Genomic DNA, 11,463 nt, shown 5'->3' on the forward strand with positions numbered 1-11,463 from the left:
TCTTAGTGATATAATTCGTAAAATATTCATTAGCTTTCTATATCTCATCTCATACCAAAATAAATAGTATATCAATAAATACTAATTTATATTAATTTTATATCTAAATAATAATAATAATAATAATAATAATTAAAAAAAATTATTCCAAATATACATAAAAAGATATCCAATTTCTCTTTAGAGACATACCTTCAAGCTATCATTTTTTTAATATTTATACAGTAATATTAATTTATAAAAATAATCCAAAAAATTGAAATATATATTAAACATAAAATGATTATACAATTCACTTAAATATTTATAATTTTATTTTTTCCTAAAAAATTATAATTATTTTAATATTAATTCTAAACTTAATTTAATTTAATTATATATATATATAGATATAAAATTTCAACATCCTGATAGAGATATGTACTTTTTGTATTAAACAAAGGAGCTAACACAGAGTGATAGAGATATGTACTTTTTGTATTAAACAAAGGAGCTAACACAGAGTAGGTCCATAGGTAGTAGATCCATAGGAGATCGTATCATTTCAGATGGAACAAATATTTAAAAGAACTATATTAAATAAAAAATTTATTTAATAATATACAATTTCTTGGTCAAGTTCGTTTTAATTCTAATAACAGATTAATTTTCAATTAAAAATAAAAAGCTAATTGAAATTTAAAATTAATTTACACTAAAATATTCCAACGACAATGACATGCTTTTAATACACGGCACAGAGCTGACAGGCGATCTCAGGAAAATCTCAGATCAAGCGACATATATGCTCCATATTAAGATCAACGTACCACTACCGGGTGCTTATTGATGGCCTACATCTCCCCACAAAGTACCCTTTCAATTGGATTCGGTAAATTTACAGAGACTGGCGAGTCAGTGGCGACTCTACTAAAAAAACATTGCCAGCGGCCAAAAATAAAGTACAAACATGAAAGCCCTGACGCTCGAACAGCATATTAATTCAATGGCTTGCAGTGGCAAATGACAATCTGTAGAGTACACGCCTAAAAAAAGATCCTTGAACAAAAGTCATCCATGTCTTCATCTCAATATACCTAACGTGTCTTCATCTCAATATACCTAACGTGCACGCTTTCAGTTTCTATTACTCACGGTAAATCATGTAAAATCTGTCACTTATTTATAATATTATTATACCACAACCCAGTTTACTGTACATTTAGAAATTTATCAGACGAGTATAATATTATAGGTACAGTTTAGATCTTGAACGGATCGCATTAGCAGGCTACGTAGACTAAGTGACAGCTATGGGGTTTCTGACTCTGTAGCGAATCGAACCGTGGTCGTTTCCATGGTGAACCCACGTCACAGAGCCGCTGGAAAACGGAGGCATTAATGTTTCATTCGTCAATTTGTTTATGAATGTTACAGTCTAGGCCAACTTCTGGTTGAGTTCAGTAAATTCCAATTTGGTTGGCTGAACTTTTACTGTAACCCCTCTGGGATCAATCAAACGAGCCAAGTAGATTTGATCTAGCAGTTCCAACGTTGGTCACCCATCGCTTCGATGTCACATGATGCCCATGTCGAAATGCGGAAAGGTTGAAATTGACAGTCAGGGATGGGTAATTGAGGGTGCCTGTGTAATTTCTGAAATTCGAGCATTTGACTTTCTTGTTGGCAATGACGAGGATCTGAGAATTCGTGTATTGGAGAGTGCAGAGATAGCCGAGGTAATCCTGGACGTCGATGTCATAGATCAGCCCCGGGTCGGCTGCTCTGCTGGGATTGATGTGCCCCGCGCCCGTAGCGAAAATGTCGGCAGCTCGGCCGCAGGCGGTGTCCATGATCGGGGCCTCTCCGGTTGTCGACGATGTCCGGTTGTCGACGATGTCAGCGGTGGTCATGAGCGCCCATTTATGGCTGCCGGGCTCCACTTGGGGTGAAGGTTCTTGAGCCGGCATAAGTTTAAGGTTTATTAATGCCGTCGGGTTGTATAGGATTATTGTCAAAATTTATAATGTGGTTAGACTGTTTATATAATGTGGTTACGCTAGTCATGTGGCGACGTCATCATTGTCCATTGAATTTTACTCTCCTCTTGTCAGTTTGGAGGCTGAATGAAGTGAGATTAATCGACTGTGGATTTCTTAAATATTCGGAAATCGATGGACATTGACCCCGTACATGTCCATCGGATTTCTGAATATTCAAAAAATCTACAATCGACTTAAAAATACCCCTCCCACGTCGGGCTTGAGGATCTCGGGATTCATGGTGGTGGGGCGTCGGGACGAAAACGAAGCGACTGCCGGTGCATGGGAGGTTCTATATACGGTTCCAACAAAATGAATGGCTGCACGAGGGCGAATTCACCTATTCTCTTGATGATGTTTGCCTCTACGTGGTTTCATTTTTTTTCGGAAGAAAAAAACGTTATTTTTTTCATTAATAAAACAAAACGAGAGTACATATTTATGTGATGATCTCTAGACTTTTATCATTTCTCCCATAGCTCCTATATGTTACATAATTGTCTAAGTTATCCTTAATCATCTTTTTAAAACTTACATTGCAAGTAGCATATTGCCCTTGAAAAAAGCATTTGACAAAAAAAATTAGTATAGCAAAGTTTTGTCAAAAAAACCAACTGTCCCTTTTCTTCTAGTAGCTCTTAAGAATGATTATGTGTCCTTTTTCTTCCCATAGCTCCTAAGAATGATTATGTGCCCCTTTTCTTCCAGTAGCTCTTAAGAATGATTATGATTATGTGTCCCTTTTCTTCTAGTAGTTCCTAAGAATGATTATCCACCTCTGTCATTACACCCGGTTCATAAGTAGCATATTGAATTTTATCGGGTGCCTTTGTGATTCCTCTTTTTGATAGGAGATCCGCGATCTTGTTCTGGTTTTATATATGACCAAATTCAATGTGATGGAATGTGCTTACTAGATGTCGGATTCTCCTCATTCAGTTAGATAAGATGAGAGGATTAAAAAGTGTGTAGTCCTTAACCAAGTCGATGATGCCTTTCGCTTCCCCATAGACCATAATTTCCTCAAGGCCGAACCATTTTGCACTTTTGAGGACAACCCATAAGGCAATGATTTCAACCCTATTGTTCGTCCCTTGACCCCCTCCCACCAGAAATGGAAATATTTTAGTGGTTCCAAGACAATGATGGCCTCGCACCCACATTCCTTGTGCTAGCAAGCCCCATCAAAAACCCCCATAGGGAAGACCTACCCAATGTCCTGAAGTCTGATCTTTCTATTCGATTTCATCCTAGATTCCGTGAAATAGGCTATGGATTTTATAACATCTCTAACAACAACAAATTCATGGTCAGAGATAAGTACATTCCAGGATCTCCAAATGGACCATATAATGAAAAAAGGTAAGGAGCAATATTGTGACTAAGAGTTGATCCAGAACGACAATTGGGTGCAATGAAAATTTCATCCAGTACCCCCTCCGAGACCGCAACAACAAATGGACAACTGAGCATTATATGATCCACATTTTCCTCTTCGTGATAGTACACCAAACATATACCAGTAAAACCCCTTTTTTTTCAGGTTTTTTCAGGTAAGGTCATGAATTGCCAACCAACAAAAACATTTAAGTTTCTGTGGAATCCCCATTTCCAAGCTTCTTGAAACCATAAGCAGTATTTGAAATCCTTTTCATTCCTTGGAATTTTATGATATATCTCTTTTACCATCAGTTGTACCTTTTTTTTATTTCCTACCCAAATCATTATGTTTGTCTATTCAGTGAGATAAATGCCTGCAACACTTATTTGGGAAATGTAAATGTTCCATTCAAGTCTGTCCTAGATTGTTTACCTATTGATTGTGTTGGGCATGTTGTAGATAGAATATATCTTTTTCATGAAGCAGTGTGATCAAAGGAGTCAAAAGAGAATGATTTTCATCAAATCCCGAAAGTGCATCCAATCTAATCTCAATTTTGGATCCATCCCTAACTTCCCATCATAGAAAGGTCAACAATCATTGAAGATTATTGTGCATGCATCTCCAAATGAATGATGATCATGTTTTTCTTCTCACTCCACCTCTGATCCAAATATTAAATTGTTGTCCAAACATGTATTTCTTTCTAATAATATATGACCATATGTCATCCCTAGTCATAGCCCTCCAGAGGTTTTTTATGATTAATGCCAGAATAAAATTGTGAGTGTCTAAGATCCCCCATCCACAGTCTATAATCGAATTGGTGAGAGCTCTCCATAGGACATGGTGGATTTTCTCTGCTTTCATATTTTCTCCGCACAATTTATTTTGGGAAGAGGTCAGTGTAGTTAAAAAAATGATATTTGAAAGGGTGGGTTAAAAATGAAAAGCTTCAACCACATTTATTCGTTATGAATATGATTTTTTTTAAATTAAGTTGGTTAGAAATTTTGCAAATATTTTAAAAATGGTTGGAATGTTTAAATGTTGTATATTACCAATATAGATCCATCTTAACCATGAATGTAGTATGAGCACTGGAAGGATCAAATTTCTTCACTTGCAAACTTATTTCAGCTTGCAAAAAATAATGTGTAATAAATTGATATCAAGTGTTAAAATATTTTTGAAAAGTATAAGGTTTAAACATCTTATTCACATATTTTTTTTACTTCTGATTATTTTACATGAAATTATATTAGTTCATATGGACAATTAATTAAATATGCATAGCATATGTTTTTTCTTTTCTATTATAGCTCACATTGCTTTTCTATTTATAGGATGTTTTAATTTTATTTTAAGAGGGACAAGCATACTTACACATAACCTTCACACTAGCTATAGATGAGCTTCTCGGCTCAATAAAATAAAAATTTACAATTTACAAAATTTCTAAAATCAATCTAGATCATCTTAACTCCAGATTTAACAAGTGCAAAGAGGAATCAAATATTTTTGCATCTTAAGATATTTCCATATTTGATCCCCCTGAGCCCTTGGTAGATCCAGAGTCAAGATGATGCATCTAGGCTTGTTTTATTCCCCCTTTAAATAGGCTATATTCCATATGAATACCATGGGTTCTCATAAAATTATTATTTTAATATAGAGTTTTTTTTTTTGAAGTTTATTTTAACTACCCAAGAAAAATTGAGAAAAAATAATAATGTAGAATTTTTATTTTAATATATCGATTTTTTTATTTTATTTTGACGAGTTAAAATGTTTACATTAATCTTTTTATTTTTTTTTAATTTTACTTTTTATGCATTTTCACCAAGTCAAAATGTTTACACAACAAGACTTGACACGACATTACAACATCTCTTGCATACTCGGCTAAAAAAAACATTTTTTTACTATTATTTAGTATTTTGATCATTTTTAAAAATTTAATTATAAAAATAAAAATACAACCAACGTCTCTCCAGTGGGGGTGTGGCTTTTGCTTAGTGGGAGGCCTTGGGCAAATAATTTGTGTGCCTTGGCCTCCTTAATCCCCTTGCCCTTTTCTCTTTGTGAGAAAAAACCAATGTCGTTAGTGAAATATACAATTTATTCAAGTAAGTAAAGTGGGATCTGTGCTCATTCTTCATTGTTGGACACCTAATCCATTAGGGTTATGGTGATTAGTTATTAAAGTCCAAGAAACCTTGGAAGGTGAATCCGACGATTTCTATGTTGTATTTATATGTACAATATTCATAATGAAAGTTGAATTCAATTCTATTAGTGGAACCAAAGTAGTGCTACATCTGCCCTATTGAATAACTTGAGTCACTAGTTTTGTGGCCTTCTACAAACATTGCAATGCTCCCTTCCTGTCTCTACACAAGCCGTATCTTTGTGGAAGACTAAGAGAGAGGTGGCAAGGCTGGATTGGAGCGGTGAATGAATCACAATTGGTGAGAGAATCTCCTGACTGTGAATTTTAATGAGATGATCAATGTGTTGCAAGGTTGTCAATGTTATGTAATTCTTGGTGTCTTTTTCAATGATTGTTAATTTGATGGGTTGATATATTATTAATAAAAAGGTTGATTAAGGAATGCATGTCTATAATGATGAAATGTACAAGTTTCATAAAATGTATTTTGAGCAATGCATTTCTTGCAAACACATGATATAAAGATCGTGGGACTGCTGACATTGTAGAATGGTGAAGCAAGTAATGAACTCATAACCAGAGTGCAGGTGCCATGTTAGAGCGATGGCCATGTTTGACAAAATCAGGACCATTTCTAGGTTTGTCTTTTAGAGCTGCCTCTTCCTCTACTTGTGTAGAATACTCAATGGAAGCGAGAAGGTGTTGGATCATGAGCTTTAATTTATACAACAAAATGCAGCATTGATTTCTATAAATGTGAGGATTGAATCTTCTTGTGCTTCTATGCTAGAAGCCAATCTTCTCTTCGTTTAGAAAAATAAAAAAATTTACTCTCACGCTCGCCTCTAGCCAAGTCGATATGTTGTGTATATATGTCTAAGAGTGCAAGCTGAGGCTTCATACCTAGGTATCTGTAGTAGATAAACTAGCGTTTTACCTTCAACAGTCATATACCAACAAGAAATCCACTAAGAATATTTACAACCAGTTTGACAAACGACTTTGGTATTGTTCTTTTATTTAATTTTTTGAGATGTAAAAGCACTCTATGATTTAAAAAAACTACTTTTAGGACCCACCTTCTATTTGTTGTTAGTTGAATTTTTCAAATAAAAAGATCTATACTGTAGCCCACCAATTTGGCCATATCATGCTAAAACCTACGACTTCTATCTCTGCAACTGGTGTTGAAACCATGGCTCCTTCTCTCACAATGCAAGTGTGGTGTGGAGTTGCAATTGGAATTGGGTGTCATCAATGTCTTTTCATGGTGGTAGCACGACCAATCGAGAATTTTTGGTTCCCATGATTTTTTCTCTTTTCATTTTGAAGTGTTTGGATTGTTTAGTGTGGCCATTAATTTCCCTGGACTTGGCTACTTCTTTACTTTCTTCCTTTCAAGACAATACACAATCTAGGGCTCTCTCTCTCAAACCTGGTATGTTATCATGGATGCCAATATGAAGTTGCAAAATGGAAGGCTAAGCTCAATTAGTGCTTTGAAGGTATCCAAATGCTCTGTTATTCTAGAATTTCACTTCTCTTTTCATCGAATCCATTGAAAGTCAAAATTATTCAACATTAAAGGTAGAAACATTTATGTGTTATCCAAAATATCTTCCCATCAACAATTTGAAGATGTCTGAAAATTTGAATCTGAGTATTGGAGACAATGCAAAGTCCTGATTGAGTTCGATTGAATTTCCCTGATGTTGATATCAACAACCCAGAGGGTTCCAACTCAAGTGTGGACTTCATGAATGAGAACCACATCTTCTATCTCTTGTTCAATACATCATTGCAAGCCTTTATCATAATTGTGGACATTGGAAGAATTTTCATTAGCATCACTCAAGCTTTCACAAGGAAGATGCGTCACAACGCCCGGGTATTCAATGGGAATGTTCAGGATATTACATAAAGAGTACTCCTTTTCAAGAAAAGATGACAATGGTCATTCATGTAGTTGTGAACATTATTATGTATGCTCTAAAATTTTATTGGATTTTCTAAGATTCTAGTTAAAAGGTATGATTAGATTTGAGAAGGAACATTTCAAATATTTATATTTTGAAGACAGACAAATAAGCGAGAGATTCAGAGTTAAGAGATTGATTCCAAGCTTGCCAAATTTGCACTAAAGTAGTTTGATTGTCAATGTTTTGATTTATAAAAGAAAGCTCTGATTGTTGAATTGTCCATGATGGAGAACTAGTCCTAGAGAGCAATGCATTCAACTGCAACAATCAAAATCAAATTTGAACCCAAAAGGTACATTTCCCAGAAGATACGCTTGTTTTTTGTCACGCAGAGAAGTCTATGTCATGCAGTTTGAAAGATAGCACGCCACTATCCTTTCATTCCAACCATTTTAATGGAAGGTGTTATCTGCAATTCTTAAGCTATCTAATGAATCTGCTTCTCAAGTTCACTTTTTAATGAACATTGTCATTTCATGAGAGTCATACATGCACCTATCAGATTGATTCGAGTTTGCTTCATGGTTATTAAATAGTATTCAACAAGATGTGTGTTGTCCTCTACTGTTGTTCTTGAGTATTGATTCAAATTGGTTGCTTGTTGAACTTGCATTGTAAGTGGGTGCATTTTCAATTGAAGTTGACACCCTTTTCTCAAAATTGATTACGAGTGTTTTCTTTGTGTTCTAACAAAATGGCCAAACTTGAGGGAGTATTAGAGTTACTAAATTCTCTAATGATCTCCATTGTTCATAACATAATGATAATAAAAAAGGACACTCTCTCTAACATACGAACCTATTTACAAATGTTCAAGACAAGATTGAGTTTTTGGAGCTTGAGTCACATCTACAATGATATGAAGTACAACAAAAGGGTCGTGATTATGAAGTGGTTCTTGTTCAAAACAACTTCTTGTTTGAGCTTGAATCCCATCAACAGACAAATTAATCAGAATAATGTGGTCATTTCAGGAGAAAACTTGCATAAACATGCAGAGGTTCAACCTGCACTTCCCAAGCCTATCATTAGACCTTGGGAAGAAGTTGTTAACAATAGGAAAAGAATTTGTCTTGGATATGAAAAGGATGTGTCCTTTTATATTCCAGACTATTCCAAGCCCCTCCAGTTTCACAATGTTGGATTTCTTCAAGATGATTCATCTTCACTTTCTCTTGTTCCATAGCCACAACAAATTTTTAGATGCCAACATTGTGATTGAGTTGGCCATGTGAAAGATCAGTTTTTTTATCTTCACCCTTGTGAGCATTGTGGTAAGTACACTCATCATTCATACAAATGTTCCAGAAACAAGAATCCTGCAAGAACAAATATTCACCTTGGATGGATCACTTCTTGGCAATGGTCCTCAACAACTAAGAAGATATATCAGTCATACCACAAAATTTGTTCTCAAGAACTGACTAGTCTTGCAACAAAAATTTCATCTTCCCAACTTGTATTTGACAAGGGGGAATTGATGGTCACTTATGAACTTTGAAGGTTCATCATTCAAAGATTTATCAAGCGAGTTTGAACCATAGCTTGAACCATATCCAACTTCTACAACCTAGATCCAGAGCCAACCATAGTAAGTTTTAGAACAAATTGCCACAGCCTAGAGCCAGAGTCAGCCATAGTTAGTTTTAGAGTTGTAGCCAAAGACAGATTCATGCTCCATGAGCATGATTTTTGGTTTGTGGTCTGCCTTAAATTACCACTTTTCATAGAATACTTTGGTTTCTGCTACGTCGGTTTGTAGTCATCTTAAAAATGACATCAGTTTGTTCAAGCGAGCCTGAGCCACAACCTGAACAAGAGCCAACTTCCACAACCTAGAGCTAGAGTCAGCCACAACCAGTTTCAGAGTTGTATCTAGAGATAGATTCATTCTCCATGAGCATGATTTTTGGTTGGTTTGCATAAGACTTCAGTTTCTGCTACATCAATTTGCGGTCATATTCAAACCAATATTAGTTTGTGGTCATCTTCTAGCCCTTATCAGGGAGAAATTCCACTAGTAGAGGAATTTAGCTTCTATCTAGTTTTAGAACTATTCCAGAAACTGCTTAGAGCTTTAGTTCCAAAGTTGGTGGTAAGCCTTAAACCACCACCAATATAGACCTTGAGTTCTCCCACCTCATTTGGTTTGTGGTATTCCATAAACTGGCTTTTTCAAAGAGCTCATTCAACCATTGGTTGTCGTGCATTTTTGCACGTTAGCTGTCTTCTTGGACTCATAAACACCCCTTCAGATTAAGGAGGATTATGTTGGACACCCAATCCCTTAGGGTTATGGTGATTAGTTATTAAAGTCCAAGAAAACTTGGAAGTTGAATCCAACAGTTTCTATATTGTATTTATAAGTACAATATTCATAATAAAAATTAAATTCAGTTCCAACATTCACTTCGTATGCTTTTTTGCATTTTTTGGTATTGTTGATGGTGCTAGAAATTCGTCAACCAAGGGGGTCTCCTCGATGTGAAGTCTCAATTACACCTCATATCATGTGGAGTAGGAACCCCAACCGGAAATACGGTGGGTTTCCATTGTACTTAGGGATTTTCCTTGGCTTCCATTATTAACATAAGAGGTTATACAAAATTCTTTGAAACAAGCAAGTAAGATGACACTATGAGGCATGTAATTGCGATGTATATAAGGTACTTTCATGGCAAGGAGAGAGAGTGGACCTCTAGAAGAAAAGTAATAGTACTATCCTAAAAGAGACACATAAGAGCATAAGAGGATCATTAATTAACTTGCAAAGTAGTTCACAAGACAACCATGATCATAAAACCAAATACAACACACTTTCAACAAGATAAGTACCAAATCCACCGAAATAGTTCAATTTCCTTAGTACATATGCACGAAACATATACCGCAAACATCTAAAGAATAGTCCTACGACATTCACAATACATGCATGAAAATGTGTTGGCTCATTGAGCTTAATATATTAAGTGGAAGTGACAAAATATACAAGTACAATGTTGCCACACTAGCCCCAATAGTGGAACATTAAGTCACCACTTACTCTTCCAAAGAAGGATATTCTTTTCTATGCCAAACTAAAGAAGCCAAGGTGAAAGTTCAAGTCCCAAAATTACTTTTTCATGAGTTATGAGGGTGTATTTATAAAAAATGAGGTGACTCTCCACCTCACATGTGACTCTTAACCTCCCTCGTGACTCTTGAGCTTCTATATGACTTTAGAAATTCCTAGTCTCTTCATATTCCATGTGGGACCCTTGGTCTTCCACACATTTTATATTTTCTCAGTTTGGAGAATTACATAATTACATTCCACAAATGATGTGGCAAGGTACTTTGACACATGTGACTCCTTGAGATGACTATTGGTAGGAACTTCATGATGATTTGGAATTTCCAATCCACTCCTTTTAGTTCTTTCTTTGCATTTTCATGATGGATCTTGCACGTGTTTCTTCTTCATTCTCCAAGGGGCTGATTAATCTCGAGTCTTCATTTGATCTAGATCTTCGATATTTTGTGGTAAGCTAGTGTCCCTTCATCTTCTTGCTCGATGACTCCTTCATGGTTCCAGCTTCACAAGTTATGTCTTCTCGTATGATATCCTTCTCTTCCTCTCCTAGAATCATCTTTTCATGTCAATATGTAGTACCTGCAAGTGGATTCCACTTATGACAAGATGGCATCAGTTTGGAAACATCATAGTCTAGATTTCTTGATGAAAATGACTAATTGAGTTGGGACTGGGAAATGGACAAGGAGGAAGACTCAGAGATTGTGTAGTGTGCGGTTCAAGGGGCCAAGAGTGATGGATTGAAGCTTGAGACTATGAAATGCACAATTTTGGAGGCCTAGGAAAGATGACTGCGCAGTTGAGGAGCTCAGTGAGGTAGTCTTAAGCCTTGAATT

At 35.6% G+C, this 11,463-nt stretch overlaps 1 protein-coding gene across 1 annotated transcript; it reads right to left on the bottom strand.

The window, feature by feature from the left end:
* Positions 1 to 1,490: 1,490 nt before the first annotated feature.
* Positions 1,491 to 1,949, bottom strand: LOC149216933 (subtilisin-like protease 4). Its single transcript, XM_089390085.1, has one exon. The coding sequence runs from the start codon at positions 1,947 to 1,949 to the stop codon at positions 1,491 to 1,493; it is 459 nt and encodes a 152-aa protein (XP_089246211.1).
* Between the last annotated feature and the right edge of the window lie 9,514 nt (positions 1,950 to 11,463).

The sequence above is a fragment of the Pinus tabuliformis genome, chromosome 1_1 (assembly GCF_031772625.1).
Source record: "Pinus tabuliformis cultivar Carrire ecotype Pingquan chromosome 1_1, CPIR1, whole genome shotgun sequence".
Taxonomy (NCBI): domain Eukaryota; kingdom Viridiplantae; phylum Streptophyta; class Pinopsida; order Pinales; family Pinaceae; genus Pinus; species Pinus tabuliformis.